At 44.6% G+C, this 24,100-nt stretch overlaps 1 protein-coding gene across 1 annotated transcript; it reads left to right on the plus strand.

The window, feature by feature from the left end:
* The first annotated feature begins 5,402 nt into the window (after positions 1-5,402).
* On the plus strand, positions 5,403-23,839 carry LOC137527203 (diamine acetyltransferase 1-like). Its single transcript, XM_068247707.1, has 8 exons — positions 5,403-5,426; positions 10,574-10,744; positions 12,260-12,484; positions 14,491-14,542; positions 17,587-17,667; positions 18,230-18,334; positions 18,422-18,462; positions 23,542-23,839. The coding sequence occupies exons 1-8, from the start codon at positions 5,403-5,405 to the stop codon at positions 23,758-23,760; spliced, it is 918 nt and encodes a 305-aa protein (XP_068103808.1). The 3' UTR covers positions 23,761-23,839.
* The last annotated feature ends 261 nt before the right edge of the window (positions 23,840-24,100 follow it).

Genomic DNA, 24,100 nt, shown 5'->3' on the forward strand with positions numbered 1-24,100 from the left:
TACTCCCCTGCCCTAGTGCCTCCTTCCCTAGACCGAAGCAGAGTGTAAATGAGAGGTTACTCACCCGGCTCTCTGCATTCTACTGACATGATCTCCCTTTAGTGTGGGGCACCACTAGCTACTTAAAGTTAACATCCAGACTAATAATCTACTCAGCAGAACTGAAAAGGCTTGGTGTATATTTAACAGTTTCACAGCATCATAACTTTGTTTTTCTTATCCTAGTCTCATTTTTGGCTGCACAAAAGCTAAGCTCCACCCCATCAAAGAAAACTGCCTGGGCATTTTTCCCCTGATGCTGTGCAAAGCATGATGGGATTTCCTAGGTTGTTATTCACATTGCCTAGCAACTGGGAGAGGTGATCAGCACACAGGACAGTTGGAACTGTGTCTCATGCTCCCTGTCACCTCCTTTCAACCAAAAACATGGCTGCTCTTATGAAATCAAACATTTGCCCGTTCTGTTAAAACAGTGTGGGTAAGAGATTATATTACCTATCTATTTTAATTAACATAACTAATGTAACTTAATGACAGTATGTTTGTTTAGGCTGAAGTTCCTCTTTAAAGAGACTCTGTAACAACAAAAACCTCCCCTGGGGGGTACTCACCTCGGGTGGGGGAAGCCTCCGGATCCTAATGAGACTTCCCACGCCGTCCTCTGTCCCACGGGGGTCTCGCTGCAGCCCTCCGAACAGCCGGCGACAGAGCCGACTGTAGCTTCAATATTTACCTTTGCTGGCTCCAACGGGGGCGCTGTGGCTGCTTTCGGCACGGAAATAGACGGAAATACCCGATCTCCGTCGGGTCCGCTCTACTGCGCACGCGACGGAAACTTGCACCTGCGCAGTAGAGCAGACCCGACGGCGATCGGGCATTTCCGCCTACTTCGGAGGCGACAGCCGTCAGAGCGCCTGCGCAGGAGCCAGGAAGGTAAATATTACGTCACCGCTGCACGGAGGGCTGCAGCGAGACCCCTGACGGATGGAGGACGGCGTGGGAAGCCTCATTAGGATCCGGAGGCTTCCCCCACCCGAGGTGAGTACCCCCCAGGGGACGTTTTGTCATTACAGTTCCTCTTTAATACTAAGGTTCCTCTAGCTACCCAATACTTGTGGGCACCTCTAGCTACTTAATATTGAGGGTACCTTTGGCTCTCTAATACCAAGGGGCTCTTGTAGCTACCTATGACAGGCTGGAGAAGTAAGGGAGAAGTGACAGCTGGGCCAGCCTGCACACATGAGATGCGGTTCAGCAGGTGTATGTAGAATCATGAAGACTGAAGTCTAGTGTGCCAGGACATCTGTGCCTATAGGCTCCTGGGAAGTAAATCCAGGCTTGCTCGACACATATCTGAACTTACAAATTAAAGCAGATGAAACTTTGAACCGGGACAAAAACATGAGGCAGGTGCTTTCGGCGCCTGGGTGCCAAGTAAATTATGGGAGAGATTTGCGAAGGAGGGAAAAGCATTTTGCGAAATCTTTTATACACAGTTGAAAAGAGGTGACTAGAGAGAATGTGAGGAGAGTGTTATTAGCGGAGTGGAGGTTGCATTTAAAATAGTGTCTGGGGATAAGTGCAGTTACTGTATGTAAGGTGGAGCCAGAGTATGCATGAAATAGGGGCGCGAGGAAAAATGTCTGTCCAGTGAAGCCGATACAAGTCTCTAAATTATAAATATTGTTGTGCATTGGGCGCCAGATGAATATATATATATATATATATATATATATATATATATATATATATATATATATATATATATATATATACAGTGGTAATGACTAAGGTAAAACATTGGTAAATTTTACAGACATTACACTACAACTAATCCAAAACTTGTTCTCACACAGAACGCCTATCTGATGCCTGACCTTAAAACGGCCCTTCCTGATGCTTAACCCTAAACCCACCCTCCTGACACCTAACCCTAAGACCCCCCTTCTTAGCGCCTAACCCTAAAACCCCCCTTCTTGACACCTATTCCAAAAATTTCAATATCTATAACTTTCTAATTAAATTTGAAAACAATCATTTTCAAAAAAAAGAGAAACTGTTAAATACAAAAGACTAAAAATTGCAATAACTATGATTTTCTACTTTTTAAAAGGACAAAACAAAAAAGTAAAAAACGCCTATGTTCTAATTTTCTCAAAATTATATATATATATATTATTATTATTATTATTATTTTCGTTAAAGCTATAATGTTCTAATTTGCAAAACGATATTTATTGGGTGCCCAAATTTCTGCTTTTGGCTCCCAATAGCTGATATTTGCATTAACGCCTATGTCAGTGCCCAAATCATCCAGTAGGAGCGGGGCACCCAAATTTCCTGCTTCTGGAGCCAGATTGTACAAGGGCTTGATAATTGCGGGATAGATTCTAGAATTGTATCCTGTGTATTATATGTAGCCAGCAATGGGACTAAAGATGACCATACACTTATGGATTTTTACTGCCGATATCCAGCTGATTAGATCATTCTGGTCAAATCTGCTGGAAATTAATGATGCAAATGATGCCCAGCTGATTGATTTTTGGATGAACTTGAACAAACCAAATGATGGTTTGATTCCTTGTGGTTTTGGGTCACCCTGAGCTGCTTGGTTACTGTTTATATGTGATACATGAAGCTAAAAAAGATGGCAATCTTGCCAAAATCACAGATATGCAGACAAGGCTAGAGAGGGTCCTTAGTCAAGACCATGTGGTACCCTGCCTAAAAGGTAGTGTTGGAACATGTTACACCGAAGGTCCTATTTTTGGGGAAAGAGGAATGCCAGGAGAATGATAGGCCTTGAATCATAGGAGGCGTCAAAAAGTGAGAAGAGCACTGATCATAATATGTAGACAGAATGTTTTATATTAAGAGGATGACATGGTGGGAGTGCATAAAAATTGTATAAAAAAACTAGGAAGACATTATTATTTCAGGTATCAAATTAATATAAGTGGGTTACTGGTTAAACTCGAATGTTTTTTTTTTCCTGGTGAATTCCAGTTATTTCCTCTTTAATGCACTGTAATTTTTTTGTTCTTTGTTAAAGGGACACTTAAGTCAAACAAAAAAAATGAGTTTTACTCACCTAGGGCTTCCAATAGCCCCCTGCAGCTGTCCGGTGCCCTCGCCGTCTCCCTCCGATTCTCCTGACCCCGCCGGCAGCCACTTCCTGTTTCGGTGACAGGAGCTGACAGGCTGGGGACGCGAGTGATTCTTCGCGTTCCCAGACACATTAGCACCCTCTATGCTGCTATATGGTATATGATATATGCTATAGCAGCATAGATGGCGCTATTGTGGCCAGGAACGCGAAGAATCACTCACGTCCTCAGCCTGTCAGCTCCTGTCACCGAAACAGGAAGTGGCTGCCGGTGGGGCCAGGAGGACCGGACGGAGATGGCGAGGGCACCGCACAGCTGCAGGGGGCTATTGGAAGCCCCAGGTGAGTAAAACTCATTTTTTTTTACTTACGTGTCCCTTTAAGTGTATAATTAGAGTGTATTTCTATTTGTCTAAATTGTATTTATATGACTCATTAATAATATTCTCTCTGCTTTTATTTTCCACAGGAGCTGAAGACTTACAGTAGAATATAGTACTGAACGTAAATCATTAGTTTTCCTTCTAATCATCCCTCCAGATGAATCAGTTTCCCTTAAAATGCCCCACATAGGTTTCCCTTATAATCCCTAAACAATGATTTACTCTCTGAATGATTTCTTCTTTATACAATAAATTTCTTGTACCACACATTACATGTCTCTGGTCTCATTTATGTGGCTTACAGGATTATATTAAAGAGGAGCTGTCAGCCATACTATCTCAGAAAAAAACACACATATAAGTAGATCAATTCTTGCTCTGTTTACATTGCACTGTCCACATTTTGATTTTAATTTTCTATATTAAAAAAAGAGAAAATCCTTCTTAGTATTCTCCATTTTAACTGTGTCTATCTTGAAGCCAATCCTGATGTAGAGATGGCTCGAACCTCAGATTTTGGGTTCGCGGACTGCAGACGTGAACTTCCGCAAAAGTCCGCGAACTCAAGTGAAATTAGACTTCAATGGGCAGGCAAACTTTAAAAACTACAAACACTGTGTCTGGCCTCAAAAGTGATGGAAAAGATGTTTCAAGGGGTGTAACACCTGGAGGGGGCATGGCGGAGTGGGATACACGCCAAAAGTTCCGGGGAAAATTACGTATTTGACGCAGAGTAGGGTTATAATCCCTAAAGAGCAGAAAGCACATTGCATTCCTAAATTGGAGGCATAAAGTGCTTTAAAACATCTTGCATGTGTATACATGGATCAGGTAGTGTAAGTAGTGCACTGCTTCACACTGACAGACCAAACTCACTGTTTAACGCACCACCGGAAACAGCCACAAAGGGTTGTCATTAGTTGACGCTCCTAGGACGCGTACGTTAAAAAGGGGAGCTGGGAAAAAAGGGCGCGGGGGTTTTAACGATAAACATGGATAACGTTTAAAAATATAATGTACTATATTTCGTTTAAAAATAATGTTTTATAAAGTTATAAATTATTAAATAATGTTCATGATATTGTCAATTGTGAAAACGTTAATCTTCCGTTTAAAAAGTGAAACGTATAATAACGTTTAAAAAAAAATTAGTAAGTAACCCTCCCTGTACCTACCCCTAACCCCTAGACCCCCCTGGTGTTGCCTAAACCTAAGACCCCCCTGGTGGTGCCTAAACCTAAGACCCCCCTGGTGGTGCCTAAACCTAAGACCCCCCTGGTGGTGCCTAAACCTAAGACCCCCTGGTGGTGCCTAAACCTAAGACCCCCCTGGTGGTGCCTAAACCTAAGACCCCCTGGTGGTGCCTAAACCTAAGACCCCCCTGGTGGTGCCTAAACCTAAGACCCCCTGGTGGTGCCTAAACCTAAGACCCCCCTGGTGGTGCCTAATTCTAAGACCCCCCTGGTGGTGCCTAAACCTAAGACCCCCCTGTTGGTGCCTAAACCTAAGACCCCCCTGTGATAAGCATTAATAACGTTTCAAAAAAATATTGTGCGGTTTTTCGTTTAAAAATAATGTAAAAAAAAAAATTGTACTGTTTTTCGTTTAAAAATAATGTTTGAAAAAATATTGTACTGTTTTTCGTTTAAAAATAATATTAAAAAATGTATAAATCATTAAATAAAGTGTAATCATGAGAAGCAGTTATAAAACATTAAGTCTCCGGGCGCCGCTTTTAAAACGTTATTTTTCTCCGGCGCCCTTTTTTCCTGTCGGGCGCCCATTAAACGATATTTATTATGGGAGTGAATGGCGGCGCCCGATTTGTCCACTAGCCTCCTGCGCCCTTTTTTACTGTTACCCCTAGGACATACACTGTCAGTCCTCTCGGCAGCAATGTTTGTGTAGTGATGGCCGTCCAGAAGTACTACAAGGTAAATCATGCGCTGTTCCCGGTCAGACAGTAACAGGCTTAAATAGTGGCCAGCATAAATTCATTCTGATGACGCGCTGCTACTTAGTAGCATTTCAACTTCCACACCAGGATTGTATAGATGGATGGAAGCTGTACCTTATGGCATCTCTCTCCACTAGTTCCACTAGGTACCCACTGCTACTTAGTAGCGCTGCCAGAGAAGATTGTAGTGTACAAAGATCATGGAGTGTCAGATGGACAGATCAGAACAGTTCAGAATTATGAGTTCATGCAGTTACAGACCTGCTTTGGTACTTTTGAAAATGATTCCCCTTGCATAATAGTCATTGTAGTGCAGAAAAGGATCAGCACCAATCTGTACTGCTCTGCGTCCGGAGCATTTGTCACAGGGCAGAAATGGCGTTGCAATCCTAAACTGGAGGCATAAAGTGCTTTAAAACATCTCGTGTGTTTATACATGGATCATGTAGTGTAAGTAGTGTACTGCTTCATACTGACCGACCAAACTCACTGTTTAACACACCACCGGAAACAGCTGTTTGTGTAGTGATGGTCGTGCCGGTGCGCACATTGGCAAGAGTGCAGGCGATGGCGGTTTTCCAGCCCATATGGTGGATCAAGAAGGTGAATTGACACATGTACATGCCTTTTTGTTTTGTTGTTGCAGCTGCAGTGCAGCCAGAAAAATTAGGCATGTACACGCACCAGAAAAAATATTATTCTTTTTGTTAGCGGCCTCTGCTAGCAGCAGCCTTAAAAATTCAGGGCTCCACCTGGAGTCCTGGACCCTGTTGGTGGTGGAGGAGAAGGCAGTCTAGCGACCTGCAGGCAGAGATGCTGTGTGTGGACAATGTCATTTACAAAAAATAATAAATTAAGTTAGTGCGTTATGCTCAAGTAAACCCCCTAAAATTGGCCCTAGACTAAGATACACTCCAGTATTGGAGTAGGAAACAGTGAGAGCAAATCCAAAAATGTGCTAGGCCCTTGATACCCAGTGATGAGAGTGTCTGGAGAACCAGAGAATGGTCAAAAGCAAAAGGAAAATTTGAGGAGTATTAGTAATTAGAAAAATGGTCTGTGAATTTTCTAATCAGGAGGTCATTTGCAACTTTAGTAAGGACCATTTTTGTGGAATGGTGAGAGCAAAAGCAAGAATGGCAGTTAGTAGAGAGAAAGTCAGATAGTTCTGAATAGATGTGTCATTTTCCGAAGTTTGGAAGCAAAGGGGAGAAGTGACACTGGAGAATAGTTAAGAGAGGCCTGTAGTTTTTTTTTTTTTTTTAATTTATTAGTGGTGTTATGATGTGTATGTATGGCAACGTAAAATACTATTTCCTCTCCAAGTCATGAGTATGGGCCGCGCACTATAACACTAGTGCTAAAACGGTGCCCAAGTCAGGTGCTAGGCGGCCGGTACCGTGCGTTGAAAGCAACTGCTTTGGTTATGATTGCCTGTCTAAATGAAGAATGGAAAATGTTAGTGAACATGAAGAGGTTAAAAACAGTTGTTAAAGCAGGAATGACTAGGTGGTAAAGCAGGAATGAATGTGAGGGAATGAGATAGGCGGGAATAGAGTCCAAATGCACGTAGTGAGGTATACTTCAGGGATTAATGAGAAGAGGTGCTATCTGTTGGAGAGGAAGAGGATAGAGTGAGTGACTGGCTATGTAGAGAGGGTGGATGAACAAACAGGCAGAGAGAAGGAAGATGGAGGAGGTGGTTGGACACATGTGGTTGCAGATGGTGGTGGTGTGTGTGTGTGTGTGTGTGTGGGGGGGGGGGGGGCAGAGCAGGGAGGTAAAGGTGATAAACAGTTGAACAGTTGTTTAGCGTAATAAATAAATGAGTAAGAAGCAGCATGACTGCTGGGCAAAGCAAAATGTGTCCATGAGCTTCTACAACTTTTTTGTAATGCTGGAAGTCTTCTACAGGAGTACTTTTCCTCCAGCGCCGTACTGCCACCCTGGAAAGTTTTCTCAGTTGTTTAATCGGTTCAGTCAGCCAGGGCTTTGGGTTGAAGTGGCGGAGCAAGGGTTGGTGATGGGGGCAACTGAAGTCATGACAGCAGAGGCTATTTGGGGGTAGTGGAGTGGAAGCCATCTTAGGGTCAGTGTAGGATGACAGGGTGATCCTGGGGTTTCAAAGAATTGGTCAAAGAGCAGAGATAGGTGAGTGGTGTGCAATGCAGGGAGAGGGAAGATTGTGATTATTCCAAGGTTGTGATCTGAGAGGAAAAATGAAGTTGTTGAAGGTTGAAAGTCCAAAGACATAACATCAGAAGTTGTTTAGGTAGGACCTTTAATGACTAACTGTACAATATTTCCTTGTGAGCTTTTGAAACTTTAGGTTTCTTCTTCAAGTATGATACACAGCTGGATAAGAACCGTATAAAGCTATTCCTTATATCCATAAACCTATATATAATATTCTGGGGGTGCACAGCAACTCAAAACTGATACATATCAGTTCAATAAAGTCTCACCTTCTTTGAAATGTAAAAAGTTGTCTTGATTGCTTACTTCATATCTTTCCAAACTCATGTTCTGATAAGTATATGCAATGCTTTACTACAGAAGCTCTACATATAGCCCGAAAACTTCTTACACAATATTGGATACTTTCTACAATACCTACTCGCTCTGAATGGATCAGCTGTGTCAATAAAGTTATTCCACTCCGAAAGGCTATTTATGAAAAAAGAGGCACTCTAACTAAATTTAACAATATTTGGAAGACATGGATAGACTCTTGCCGCACTCGTAGATGAACCAACTGCATACCTCAATTGTTTTATTAAATATCTACTCCCTGAGTTGGTCTGCCTTCTAAAGAATTACTCCCTTCCATAGGTGTTCTTCTCTCCTTTCTGACCAACCTCCACCCCTCACCAGCTTTGATAATATCCTAATAAGTCGTAGAACCTAACTCTGCTAACAGGCTATGTTGTTGCTGTTAATGTTATCGTTATAGAATGTTGGTATTATATACTTCTTTTATACAGTCTTCCTATTCATTGTTCTTATTTTATGTTTTCTATCTTTTCTTCTTTCTTAACGTTGGGTTAAAATGCACTGAAAACATATCAGGTTAATGAATATCCTGTATACTATGTTATATTATCCTATATACATGGTTGATACCTTACATATGAATACACTGTAAATCCTGTTCTTGTATGTTTTATCTTGATCAATAAACTTGATTTGCTTTCAAAAAAAAAAAAAAAAGTAGCCTTGATCTAATGGCAACATGAAACAATAAGGACAAACACTACCAATGAACAAATGGGTTAGTAGTGTTGGGGCCAGGTTAGGATGTGTGAAAATGAAACCAGTTTGTATGTCTATGACTGCAATCCTCAATCAGGTGTGACTGTCGGCTCCACACCTATGGAATTAGTGCATGGGCAGCCAGGTCAACACCTGCAAGGAGTTTGTATGTTCTACCCATGTCTGCGTGGGTTTCCTCCAGGCACTCCGGTTTCCTCCCACATCCCAAAAAACATACAGATAAGTTAATTGGCTTTCCCCTAAAATTGGCCCTAGACTGTCTGCAGCACAGTCCACCCCTCAACCATGCACTGATTTCAGACATATTGATGCACTGTAAATCCTGTGGGAATAAAGCGCTTTACAAATGTTATTCTTTTGGGCATGATTCACAATGCTTTTTCACCTGTTTTCACCTTTTCTATGTTACATTTTTAAGCTCCTAAAGAGCAAAAATGTAGTATAATTGAGGTAAGAAAAGTCATATTGAAATGAAGTCAATCAGGAACAACTTACGTTGAGTGACTATTTTGCTCATAAATGTGCTGGGGGTTATTTTTATTAATTAGGTGATAAGTCATGTATGAGAAGTTTTGTGGTTAGAGCCCATTGTGTTGTACAGGGCATCTTCCAAGCTACATAGCTCCCAGGGAGAGGGTGTAAAAATTGTGCCCCCCTCGAAGACTCTAGTACACTGTTGTCAGAGGTGCCCCCCTCCCACTATGAGTAGCCAGTTGAAACATCCTCTATAGGTAGCCAGTATTAGCCTATCCCATCTGGCTACCCATACTTTCTAAATGTAATATTATTTCTCTATTATATTAAGTGTGTGCTTATTGTGCATTTCTCTGCATTTTTTTTGCATACTATATTTATTGTTATTATTATTGTATGTGTAGCCTGTTTGTGCCTCTTATCTGTGCCATGGCATAGTTTTCAATAACAACGAAGGGAAATCTTGCGCTTCTGGGCGCCGTGAGTGTAGGGGCAAACAGATAGGTGGTGATGGTTTCACACAAAGGGCAGCTCTTTCATGCCCGGCTGAAAGGCACTCTTGGATAAAAACAGAAAAATGGAAAGGCGGAGGAGCGCTCCATAGTGTGAAACAGGTTTATTAGGTTAAAATTGCGCATAAACAATTGCACTTACTAGAAAGTAGATGCATAAACGCATATCAAATGAGGGCGAAGCCCTATTCCTGGAACCCTGGGAGGCCGCCTTCTACGTACTCCGTGGCCTGAGGAGATCGTGGTCCAGATGGCAAGGACAGGAGGTGGCTGACCCTGGGGAGTGATGCGTGCTGGTGGCGTCACAACGCGTTTCGGCGAATCCTCGCCTTCATCAGGATTCGCCGAAATGCGTTGTGACGCCACCAGCACGCATCACTCCCCAGGGTCAGCCACCTCCTGTCCTTGCCATCTGGACCACGATCTCCGCAGGCCACGGAGTACGTAGAAGGCGGCCTCCCAGGGTTCCAGGAATAGGGCTTCGCCCTCATTTGATATGCTTTTATGCATCTACTTTCTAGTAAGTGCAATTGTTTATGCGCAATTTTAACCTAATAAACCTGTTTCACACTATGGAGCGCTCCTCCGCTTTTCCATTTTTCATAGTTTTCAATATCCCGGCTCTATGTGCCTTTGCCGCCACTACACTTAGATGTCCAATGACAGCTGAGCTCTGTGCGCCGGACGCCTGACCCTGTGATCACTGCGAGCCAATCACACTGATCACAAAGGAAAATAAATCCTTCCAGTCCACAATTTGCCACCTCCACCAGCCATGACCCACACGCCCTCCTGAATCTGTTACTAGACTCAACTGTCATCCCATCCAGCTCTCCAGCTATGCTTACCTGACAACTGTCACTAGGCTGTGTATGAGCCAACCACTTCTGCAAAGTCCAGCTTATTATCCCTCCGTGGCCACCATCCCCCTTCTATTTATTTGATTTTGTGCACGTGCATAATACACACGCTAGGAACGTTCTTCCCTCCGCAAGACAAGAGCCGCACAAAGATTCAACATCTCCAAAGCAGGGAGGTGAGATAATAATTCAACTTATATCAATCTTACACCCGATGCAGGGGCCTAACTCAAACCCGGCAGGCCCTCTAGCAAACCCCCCCCCCCCCTTCCCTCCAGCCTTCCTGCAGGACCACCTTCCTAATTATAGAGCAGCGGCTGTGCCATACTTAACCTCAGTGGTGTAGCTTAAGAGCTATGGGTCCCGGTATAAGTTTTACATGGGGCCCACTGAAGCACTCTGTACATAACAATTGTTATGGCGCACTAAAACCTGCCAAGGACAACCACAGTGTCAGAGGTGCAGGAGGGGGATGGGGAACAGTGTGTTAAGGATTACTACTATTCAAAGTATCTATAGAAGTGATTATTACCAGCACAGGACCAATAGAGAACTAATAATGTGATAGAGGGTGGACCCTTCGGGGCCCCTCTGGCCCAAGGGCCCCGATGCAGACGCTATCTCTGCACCCCCTATTGTTACGTCACTTCTTTACCTTCATCCAGAGAAGCGACAGGTCCTCTCTCCTCACCATAGTTGCAGTACAGTTTATCTCCCTGTGGCTCATGTCTCTGCATGTTATGTGAGGGTGATGTGTGTATGGTGGCGATAGTGAGGAGAGGGGTGAGGACATGTCACCAGGGCTGGGTTTCTGGGAATGCCACAAAGGCCATGGCCATGGGTGGCTGCAGGCCCAGGGGGGGCACATGGACATGAAGGAGACGTAACTACATTTGAAAGAGGAGGGTGAATTGGTGATCAAGACATGGAAAAGGAAATTGATGTACAAGGGAGCTGTTCGTGAAAGAAAGGGGCTGCTGTACATGGATGATACACATGGAAGAGGGGGCTGCACATAGAATGGGAGGGGGGCTTCTGTACATGGATGTTACACATGGAAGAGGGGGCTGTGACATGGAATGGGAGGGGGCTGCTGTACATGGATGATACACATGGAAGAGGGGGCTGCACATAGAATGGGAGGGGGGCTTCTGTACATGGATGTTACACATGGAAGAGGGGGCTGTGACATGGAATGGGAGGGGGCTGCTGTACATGGATGATACACATGGAAGAGGAGGCTGCACATGGAATGGGAGGGGCTGCTGTACATGGATGATACACATGGAAGAGGGGGCTGCACATGGAATGGGAGGGGCTGCTGTACATGGATGATACACATGGAAGAGGGGGCTACACATGGAATGGGAGGGGCTGCTGTACATGGATGATACACATGGAAGAGGGGGTTGCACATGGAATGGGAGGGGTAATATACTGGGGCAACCTAATACTGGGGGTATCTCTAGCCCTGCATGTTGGGTGGCTATCTGGGGCAGAAAAGTACCTTATTAAGTTATTTTTGGGCTGGGCCCCCAATAAAAAAATTGCTTTCTACCTATGGCCCTGTATATATTGTATTGGTTCCATTTCAAAATATACTATTAGGTACTGCACAATCCATACATTATGTATTTTACTTATACTGTAACTTTAGACTGCTAACATTCATGACAACTTGGTTCCAACAGCCACCACCATCCACAGTCCACAGTCCAGGCTTCAGACCACCAAACGTGGAGCGAGAGGGGACCTTACAACAATGCGGTGCGAATCAAGCTGCTAGCGGCGGCTCTTCCCTCCAAACCGAGGAGTGTAACGGGGGTGCGGGGCTGAGTGACCGGAGTCCTGAGGAAGGGTTCACCATCCGAAGGGCAACACCCAACGACTGCCCTGATCTCCTGAGACTGATTAAGGTAAGACTCCGGACTCTTACCGATAGGAAGGCTAGAGAATTTCTTCATCTGGTATGACTAGTGATGGTCATGTCTAGGATAACTCATAGCAAAGCATGTGATTTGTTTGATCAGCTGATTGGTCAGCTAGTAGCGGATCTAACTGATCACATGCTTCTCCATGAGTTCTCTTAGCAGAATAAGAATTTCAGGTTGTGTTGCATACTTTGAAGCACACAGTCAATGAAAAGTAGGTTTAAAGAGACACTAAAGCTAACTAATTTTGCCCATTTTACCTTATAATTTGCTTCAGTGCTCTAATGACAAGTAATCCGCCGTGTCCCCGCCGCTAAACGAGGGTTGCAGAGCCCCCAAATCCCTCTGCAAATATCCACAACCAACTTGGTCGTGGATTTTGCTGCGCTGAGAGGCAGAGCTTCCAGCTGTAGCTCTGCCCCTCCTGATGTGAATCGCCGCACGGATCGCTGCCTTTCTCCGCCCCTCTCTGTGAAGGAAGAGTGAGAGGGGCGGGGAGAGGCAGCGATTCGCCACGATTAACGTCAGGAGGGGCAGAGCTGAAGCTGAAAGCTCTGCCCCTTCCAGGAAATGCTGGCTGGATTGTTCCCCGGGGATTGTGGGGCTCTGCAGCCCTCGTTTTGCGGCGGGGACGCGGCGATTTACTTGTCATGAGAGCATTGAAGTGAATTATAAGGTAAAATGGGCAAAATTAGTTTGCTTCAGTGTCTCTTTAACTTGCACATTTTGCGGTATTGCACGGCATGCAGTGTGTTACGACGCCATACGCCATTATACCGCAATGCATCCGCCGCACTGTGAACTGCACATAGGGAGTGCATTGCACTGCAGTAAGCCACTTTACAAAGCAGTCATTATACCGTACCGCAACGTATCACTGTGAACGTGGCCACAGACAGCGGAAAAAATAATTGTGTACAACTCAACCCAAGCGATACCCGCCCCAGCATCCTGCCCACATGGCTTCTCCCAGCACAGCGGCAGCAGAGACTGACAAGGGCATTGCTCAATGCCTATACACGCAGCTGCTGCTCAAGACTTGTAAAAAGTTGCAGCGCTGCGTGCAGGCATGAATACGGCGGTCAGCAGTGAGAGAAGGACTGTGCATGCGTGACTAGCCATCCCATCCTGGCTGTCACTGTATGTGCGGAGAACAGGCGGCCGCTGGATCATGATGCAAGTGGGCAAAGCGAGCGGTGCTGTCATGGAGAATCGCGCTCTCAGGTTTATAATTTTAAAGGGGACATTTAGAAACCCGCCTTTGCTTTGCCCAATAACGGCGCTTGTAGGCACATGCCTACAGTACCTTATACTAAATCCGGCCCTGACCCTTAGCTTTAGTGGCATGGTGCTGCAGCCCTTGTTACCCCATTGTGAACCCTTGAACTAATTCATAGATTGACTTTGACAATTTCTCTTAGGGACACTGTGGAATGGTCGTGGCTACAAAAATAAACATAAGCTGGAATAATATTTACTAAACTGTAAAGATGAATTGAGAACATTGCTTATTTGTTAACAAAAGTGGAGTTATTTGAAATCTGACCAGTGTTGTACTTTAAAGCGGAACCAAACCAAACTTTTTTTTTATTCAAATTATTTAGTTGCACCTCTCTGACACATACAAATATAAATAAACACTCCTTCAAGCCTATGAGCATTTCAGTGCATGCGTTTCCCCCTTCTCTTTCCATAACCAGGGTTATACAGGTGGCAGCCATTAGCAATTCCTCCTTTGCTGGACACCATCTACTTCACCAGTTTGCCGGATTCTGTCCCGGCAATATGAAAGGAAGGGAGGGGTTCCTCCAATAAATGTAAAATATTTTATATTTGTCATCACGCAGCTGAAAAAAGGCTGCTATTTATTATTATAATTCAGAAAATAGATTTTGTCTCTGAAATCTTGTATTTTTTAATTTGGGTCCACTTTAATAGAATACTGTAGATTTGCTGCAATATTAAAATGATCTAGATGTTTTTATTCACAGGAACTTGCTGATTATGAAGACATGCTGGACAGCGTGGAAATAACAGAGAGAGGTGAGACAGTCATTAAGTGTTCTCTGGATGTGCCCGTGAGGTGACAGGTTCTCATTACTGGTCATCTGGTTATATTTGTGAAACCTAGGGCCAGATTTATTACCAGGCAAGCAAGGCTCATACCTAGGCCCGAGCAGCCATTGGGGTGGGGGACGGAACTCCAGCACACCGCCCTCAGCTTTGGTCCACCTGCCTTGCACATTCTGCTTGTTGTTAATATAGCTAGAATAAGGTGATGAAACTCTCATATATCCCTATAGTCATTTAAATGGTGGCTGGATTGGAGCGTACCGGGGGTGATGGTGCAGAGTGGTAGGTACACGGAAATAGGCACCCACTTATCCAATCAGCGGGGAGGGGAGGGACGCGGGCGGGGAGCGGCGACTTAGAGGAGGCGGGGAAGCGGCAAGATTGATGGGCAGATATAAACAGAAGACTGGCGACACGCTGCGTGTCGCCAGCATGGCGTTTGATTTATGGGGGCAGAGCAGAGCACAGGGGGGCCCTGGAGGGACGCTGTATAGCAACAGAGGCTGGGTATTATATGCAGACCCAGCCTCTGTGTGCTATTAGGATTTTTAGAACCCACCTCGGTTTCTCTTTAAGGTTCCCTTTAAAGAGGAACTCCAGTGTAAATAATGTAATTAAAAAAAAGTGCTTCATCTTTACAATAATTATGTATAAATGATTTAGTCAGTGTTTGCCCATTGTAAGATCTTTCCTCTCCCTGATTTACATTCTGACATTTATTACATGGTGACATTTCTACTGCCGGCAGGTGATGTCACTGGAAGTAGCTGCTGCATGCTTTTTTTGGAAAGAGCTGTAAGCAGCTGTTATTTCCCACAATGCAACAAGACTCCCACAGTGTGATGTCAGAACCATAGTCCTGACATCACACCGTGGGAGGGGTTTCACCACAATATCAGCCATACAGAGCCCCCTAATGATCCGTTTGTGAAAAGGAAAATATTTCTCATGGGAAAGGGGGTATCAGCTTACAATGAAAGGGACCCTGAGCAGTAAATAAAAATGAAATTTGGACTTACCGGTGGAGGTCTTCCGTCATCCTCTCCTTCCCTCTCCTGGTTCCACTGGACGCTCCATAATCATCGACTTCAGGTGAAGTGGCGCATGCATTCCCAAACCACGCGCCCATCGCGTCATCACGCCGGCCCCGTAACTCACCTGCGCATGCGCGGTTTAGTCTTTAGACAACATCTTAGCCACCAGTGGGACCAGGAGAGAAAAGAAAAGGATGCCAAAGGACCTCACGGGCTACGGGGGGCTGGAGGAAGTCCAAATTTCTAGGTAATTTCCAATACAAGTCCAAACTTCATTTTTATTTACCTCACAGGGTCCAATTAACTGCATTTTTTGCATACAGCAAAGTTCTACACATGTTGTAAGTTTTCTATCAATTAAATTAGCTGCTGTGAAAAACGTGCGCATCTTTCTGCATACAAACACGTATAGTGTGCAGAACAAAATGCACACAGAAAACTGAAAGACAAGTGTGACCCCGCCTCACCGCAATCTATTACCGGTATTTGGTCTCCCCGTCGCTCATATTGAAAGCTGGAATTCAACTTAAGGCCAGGAACGCACTACAAATCGCAAGTGTTTTTATTTAGCATTTTGTAAGATTTTTCATGAGCGTTTTCCAGTGATTTTGGTAGTGATTTTAAAAAGTGTAAGCATTTTGCCAGCGATTGATTTTAATTCTGATTGGTCCTTTCAAATTATTTTAATTTTTTTATATTTTTTTTTTTTACAGTGTGCAGTAATTTAAAATCACACACAAATCGCTATGTGTGGCGATTCATGAACGATTTGCCAGCACTTTAAAACTTTACATTGAAGAGCAAACGCTCCCAAAATGCTGCACGTCCTGCGATGGTGATTTTGCTAATCGCAATCGCTTCTGTGGAATTTGTTACATTTATTTACATTGGGGGAAGGTTAAGGAAAATCGCTAGCGATTTAAAGCGCTCCCTAAATGCTCAAAAAAAATGCTCTAGTGGGTTCCAGGCCTCAGGCTCGTTTCAGACTTGCGATAAAAAACAGTCCGTTTGCGAAACAGAATGTGAATGGATCCAATCTTAACCTATGGAACCGTTCACAAGCGTCCGTTTGTACGGATCCGTTCCGCATGATCCGCTGAATGGACAACAACTTTCTTGCAGCACCAATTTTTCTGCCCGTTTATGGAAGATGCATTGGGGGCAATGAGAAAATGACTCACTGAGGGGTGGAGTTTTTTTGTTTTGTTTTTTTTTTTGGGGGGGGGGGGGAAGGGAGTACAGAACAGAAACAGTGGAATGGCAACTGAGTGAAAACTGATCCGATCGACTGATGATCAGATCCGTTTTCATGGATCCTATTGCCACAAAATTGCCAGTGTGAAACAGGCCTTAGTATAGCAGAACACCCACGTCCAAATTACTTTCCCAGTTCCGCCATAGCCACAATTTCTACAACGCCCTTCGGTGGCTACCAAGTTATCATCCGTGTTTTGCACCTAAATGACCTGATTTAGAAATTAGGGTGTAGCGTGGTTTGAAAGGCAAAATCTGAGACAATGAGAAGTTTGTATAAATAGTTGTATCTGTAGGACTACTCCTAAAAAGTACTTTACTGGCGTTTATGATTCTTATTTCCATTTTAAGAGTTGAAAATCCAAATTTGAACTTGAAACAACAGCCATGGCCACTGTTCCGCCTGCTCCACACAGCTCCCACACGGAGAAATGCTGACCTATTGAACTTTTCATCCCTGTTCTGCTATCAGAAGTCTTTGTACAGCCACACAGACATTTCATGATCTCCAATTCATTTTCAGGGGAGTTGCCCTGCAGTCTAACCTCTTTCGCTGCAGAGATAAGACACTGGTCTATTAACTCTCAAAAAAAAAGAAGTAAAAACAGAATACGGGCATGTTCTAAACAGGACTGGTACTTCATGTTTCTTATCATGCTAAGTCACTTCAGTTACCCTCTAACTCCAGCTCTGGTGTAAACGTTGCGTCCCCCCTTCATATTACAGACTTGTTGGAGGACGGGTTTGGGGAGCACCCCTTCTATCACTGCCTGATAGCGGAGCTGACAGAGGAGAACCACAAGGAAGGTAAGTGCACAGCAAGCTCTCCAGCCTGAGCCACACTAGTCTTGTCCTTTTAACATTTTACCGCCAAGGCCCACTGCCCCCCCCCCCCCCCCCAAGTCTGTGCACCACCCATCCTGTGTGCACTCCCTGCCCTCTTTGTTTCCTGGTCCTGTGCTCTCATCTTTTACTCCCCATATCCAGTTTACTTCCCCCGTCCTGTGCTTCCCCAATTCTGTGCTGTGCTTGGAGGGCTCGGTCCCCACTGCTTGCCCCTGTGGATGAAGCAGGGTGGCTGCAGACTGGGTATGTGCCTGCTGCGGTTTACATGTTTGGCTGCTTAACTGCCTTAATGTGCCAGACTACTGCCCGCCCCTCTCTTCTTGGTTCCCTAGGCCATGGCCTTTCTTCAAATCCAGCCATGCTTGTCCTCTATACAGGACGTTAGACATGTTCTCCAGAGCTGTTCAGTATTCTTCAACCTCAGTGAAGCAGAACCCTTTTGTCTGTGCTATGGATGGCCTACAATACCGCAAACTGCTCATCGTTCTTCTATCTCTGCCCATATTTCCTTGTCTTGCTGTAGCAGGTGGAGAGAAGGTTGGCTTCGCCATGTATTACTTCACCTATGACCCCTGGGTGGGGCGGTCGCTGTGCCTGGAGGAATTCTATGTTATGGAGGCGTATCGAGGTAAGACTGCAGCACTGGCACCATCACTGCTCTCCTCCTTCTGCTGATTCACCACAATCACACTATACTCTATATATCTCCTCTCAGGTCGGGGGATGGGATCGGCAATGCTGCAGAGGATCAGCCAGGTGAGCTGTGACGCTTCTGTCACATTATTATTTATTGTATTTATAAAGCGCCAACATATTACGCAGCGCTGCACAATACATGTATACAATGATACAAGGATGACAGACATAGGGTTATACAACATAGAACAAGGTTATACATGCAAATTGTACAAAATACATGATCATGTGATTTGGGCTAGTCCTTATCAGCGGTCCTTATCAGCCGCTCGATTCCCTGCCATTGTCCGCCATTGAATATTATCAGCTGGCCGGATCAGCTGGTCGATACACGGTACAGAAACGTACCGTGTATCCCCAGTATAACATTTACCTGCCAGATAGATAATTTCCAACATGTTGCACTAACCATCTATCTGCTGCGCAATTAGGCATTGTTCTACTCAGCAGGAGATGACCAGAAGACAATGCACCAGAGATAATGACCAGTCTCTACAGAGAATAATCTAACAGAAAATTGTATGGTGTGTACTAGGCCTAATGCAATGCTATGGGGGGGTTTTATAAAATCACATCCCTGTAGTGGGATAACACCCATAGCATTAGATTAGTGAGAGCTTTTCAAATCACAAAGCGCTCAAAAAAGCACTGCTAGTGGGTTTCTGGCCTAAAGGTGGATCACTAAATGATCCCAATGTTTTCGTTTGATCCTCACTCCCCTTGCCTCCTGTCATTCCTCCTCCCCTCTCCCCTCAGCAGCACACACAGGCCCATATGCAATTAATTTTTCCCTTACATTTTCTCCAAGGAGATATTTTTTTTAATTTTCTATTCAAAATAACTTTCCAGCACTTTTAAACTAAAAATGTACCAAAGAGGTACTCTACAAGGCTAAAAGTAAGCTCGAGGTGGCAGAAGACAAAAAAAAGTTACCTATGCAGCGGAAACCTCTGGAGGATCTCACATCCTTCTCGATCCCCAGTCTCTGGCCTGGACACTCTTTTAGTTAGGCCTACTGTGCCAAATACAGCCACACCTGCACAGCAGTACAGAGCCACTCCTGGTGAGCAGCTTTGTCTTAAGGTGCCCATACACTCGTCAGATTAGCAGCAGATAGATCATCAGATGGATTTCTTATCTATCTGATGTGTTTTTAGAACATTTTTTACTAGGATAGAATTCCAATAGATTTCAGTTTGAACTCTATTGAAATTCCATCAAAATGCCATCAGATTTCCATTAGGGCCAATGCAAAATGATAAGCAATCTCATCAGATCGACCTAGATTTTTCACCCTGCCAGTTCGATGGAAATCCATCGAAATCGGCCGATCGGCCAACCGATTTTGATCGATCGATCGGCCAGAAAATCGGCTGAGTGTATGGGCCCCTTTACTTCGCAGGTGTGGCAATACTCACATAGTAGCAGTATGGCCATGTGCTTACACAGGCAGGCAGCACGAGAACATTCGACACGCTCTGGTTGGAGATGTCCAGAGGGTTTGTGTGGCAACATTAGGGAGGATTTCTAAGTTTCTGTTCCATACCCACCCCTCCGATGTGCACCAGGACCCTATGAGTCTTTACGGCCGGGCTCCCTTCTATGTATGCGAGCAGAAGCACTGCGCTGATGCAAATACTCCCTGCACAGCAGCACAAAGTTGCTCGTGATTGGAGGAAAAAGCCCTGCAGGAGCGTCTTTGTGCTACTGTGCAGCCGCGGACAGGAGTGCAGCCGCGAGAAACTTACACAACAGGCTCTTGTTGAATGTTCCAAGGGTCCCATCGCTGGATCGGTGCAGTTGAGGATGAATAAATAAGCATTGAATAAGGGGTTTAACTTATAGCTAGCACTGTTTATTGTAAAGTTACAATGGATGCAAATGGAGAAATAGAGTGTTTTTCTCGTTTTTTTCCCTCCTTTTCCCTTTGAAAATAAGGTAGTTACTAAACAAAATTACCACACACTAAATGCCTAATTTGTCCTGAAAAAAAACAATATATAGAGCATTTAGGTGCGATTAGTAGTAATAAAGTTATTGGCAAATGAGTAGAAAGTCCAGGAATGCCTGCCTGTCAGAACTCCACAGCTATCCTATGCCCAGAAGACTGAGCTAGTATGCGTTGACTTCTTTGCAGCTGTCTGTAAAGTTGGTTGCAGTTCTTATTTTCGGCCACAAGATGGCAATAAGAACCCAAGATATTTTTATTTATGTATGTATATATAGCGCCAACAAATTACGCAGCAGCGCTGTACAGAGTACATTGTCTGTTCATTAACTGTCCCAGGGGCTGACAATCTAGTCCCTGCATCTAGTAACTGTATATCTCCCTATTAAAGAGAGTCTGAAGCGAGAATAAATCTCGCTTCAGACCTCATAGCTAGCAGGGGCATGCGTGCCCCTGCTAAAACGCCGCTATAGCGCGGCTTAACGGGGGTCCCTGTCCCCCAAACCCCCTCCGTGCAGCGGGGGAGCGCTTCCTGGTTGGAGCAAGGCTAACCGCCGCAGCCCTGCCCCATGCGCGTCGGTCAGACGCGTATCTCCGCCTCTCCCCCGCCCCTCTCAGTCTTCCTTCACTGAGGGGCGGGGGAGAGGCGGCGATGCGCGTCTGATAGACGCGACTGGAGGCAGGGCTGCAGCCGGTAGCCCTGCCTCCAGGAAGAGACAGCCAGCGACCATTTTACAACCAAGTATTGCGGGGGGTGGGTTGGGGGTGAAGGGACCCCCGTTAGGCCGCGGGATAGCGGCGTTTTAGCAGGGGCACACGTGCCCCTGCTATTTATGAGAGCTGAAGCGAGATTTAGTCTCGCTTCAGTGTCTCTTTAAGATAACAAATAGTAATGATCTTTTTTGAACTATGCAATAGATCATTTTAATTTTTGTTGACATTACATTTCTTACCAGTTTGCAGTGTTTATTTTTCTTGTAGAATTATAGCTAGAATAAATTGTACGACCACCCAAGGGTTTTACATATTAGTGAATAGAGATGGACAGGTAGAGGCCTAGAATTAGGTTAATTCTTTTCAGGGGGTGGGGTGGAGGGGATGTTGGAGTTAAGGGGGTACCTGCTTAGGGGACCAGAATCAGTAATGACTTATACATTCATTATTGATGGAGGGCAATCTGAAGTTGGTGTAACATACTTATAGCAAACCTGATGCGAAAATAATCTTATGAAATGATTAAAGTGGATCCGAGATGAACTTTTACTCATTGCATAATTGTGTTCCTTTCCTATAGTTTATAGGGCATTCCTCAAGCCAAATACTTTTTTGCTTTTGTCTTAATACTCTAATTTCCTATAAACTAAAGAAGCCACGCCCACAGATTTTTAGAGAGCCAAGGCACTATCAGACAGTAGCAAGGGCTCATGGGAGCTCAGTCTGGGCAGGAGGAGGAGGAGATATTACTAGCCAGAGATTTCAGAGGCAGAGGGGGGGGGGAGGAAGTAAGAGGGGGGATTAGGTTTTTTTGCTCAAGATGCAGATAAGCCTGCCTCTGTGTAATGTTTTCAAACAACATGGCTGCTGTCATTGTATCACAGGAAGAAATAATCATATTCTATTAAATCTGTTTGCAGCTAGATTTGCTGTGTAAACTATCTAAACTTTAGATAAGATATATAGACAAGTTACTTGTTATAGTTAGTTTTTCATCTCGGATCCGCTTTAAAGGACAACTGAAGTGAGAAGAATATAGAGGATGCCATATTTATTTCTTTTTAAATTATACCAGTTGCCTGGCAGCCCTGCTGATCTATTTGGCTGCAGTAGTGTCTGAATCACACACCAGAAACAAACATGCAGCTAATCTTGTCAGATCTGACAATGATGTCAAAAACACCTGACCTGCTGCATGCTTGTTCAGGGGCTGTGGCTAATAGTATTAGAGGCAGAGGATCAGCAGGGCTGCCAGGCCACTGGTATTGCTTAAAAGGAAATAAATATGGCAGCCTCCATATCCCTCTCACTTCAGTTGTCCTTTAATTGTATCAACCGCAAAGAATACCTAAAACAAAAGGGAGAAAAGGTTTCTTACTTACCCACGGCTTCCTCCATCCCCTGTAGTCCATCGGCTCCCTTGTCGTCCTTCCAGTTCCCCCTGAAGTAATACTGATACAGTCCCATGTTCAGTCCCAGTTACACGCATCACATGATTACACTCCCACAGCCAGAAGCGTATTGCACATGCTCAGTTGGTTAAAGTGAACCTGACTAAAAATATACTCAGCAGCACTGAAAAGGCTTGGTGTTTAACAGTTTCACAGCATCAGGACTTTGTTTTTCTCACTAAAGCATCATTTTAAGCTGCATTTTTAGCTAAGCTCCACCCATCAAAAAAAAATCCCAGACCTTTTTCCCTGATGCTGTGCAAAGCATGATGGGATTTCCTATGTTGTTCATGTTGCCTAGCAACTGGGAGAGGTGCTCAGGACACAGGACAGTTGGAACTGTGTCTCATGCTCCCTGTCACCTCCTTTCAACCAAAAAGATGGTTGCCCCCATGAAATCACAAACATTTCATGTTCTTTTAAAACAGGGTGAGTAAGAGATTATATTACCTATCTATTTTAATTAACATAACTAAGGTAACTTAATGACAGTATGTTTGTTTAGGCTGGAGTTCCTCTTTAAGACTGTAACTGCCCTTGTACTGATCTGAGACAAACATATGAGCTTTGAGTTGTTTTGGGCTTATGCACTTTGTTAGAAAAGCGCTTTACAAATGTGTTGTTGCCCTTGTGCAAAACGCTCCCGATTACAGGAGCGCGATCTAGTGGTGTGCGCAGCTGGGACGGCGCAGGTGCAGTAGGTTATGACCCAGCTGGATTATGCACCTCAGAACAGCACAACGGAGGGAACTTGGAGCGCAGCGAGTGAGCTGACGAGCTACAGGGGGCTGAAGGGAGTCCCAGGTAACTAAAAATCCTTTCCTCCCTTTTGTCTCAGGTTTACTAGAAATCACTGGCATAATGACCCTTGCAATGAAAAACTAAAATAAAAAATGGAGGACCAGCAAATAGGTAGGAATGGTACTATAGGTACACATTTATCTCATCATGTCACTTCAGGTGTGCTTTCATTTAATAGACTTGCACTGTAAGGTTACTGTTTTCTGACCCTGCATGTGTCACCAGGAGGCCCTCGCGTGTCACTGTAGATGTATGTACCTGACGACCCTCAGCTGGAACACAACGGCCATTGAATACTATAAAAGACGAGGAGCCTCCGATCTGTCAGCCCAGGAAGGTTGGCATATCTTCCAATTCTCAGAAGACCACTTGAAAAGCATGGCCACCGGGAACCAGGCAACTCCTCAGAGCCTGATGCCCACCATAGCAGCCGAGCAGTCATAGGGGTCAGAGCTAATCCACGTAACCAGCTAGTGTAACGCAACTTGTACGGGAAGGAAATAAAGCAAATGTGCTGAATGTCTCAGGGCGGTTCTAATGACACATATTGTAGAAGGATGGAGGAGAACCCACTCCCTGCAGGGTGGTGAGTAAAGTCAATGCGTTCCACTTCATGCCACTACTTCCTCCTTTAAAGTGAATGGGAACCGCATTTTAAAATAAATGAAGCAAATACTTACCTAAGGAGAAGGAAGGCTCTGGGTCGTATAGAGCCTTCCGTCTCCTCTCTCTGTGCTCTCTATCCTGTGCTGGCTCAACCCCCCCCCCCCCCCCCCCCCCCCGT

Source organism: Hyperolius riggenbachi, chromosome 8 (genome assembly GCF_040937935.1).
Source record: "Hyperolius riggenbachi isolate aHypRig1 chromosome 8, aHypRig1.pri, whole genome shotgun sequence".
Lineage (NCBI taxonomy): Eukaryota > Metazoa > Chordata > Amphibia > Anura > Hyperoliidae > Hyperolius > Hyperolius riggenbachi.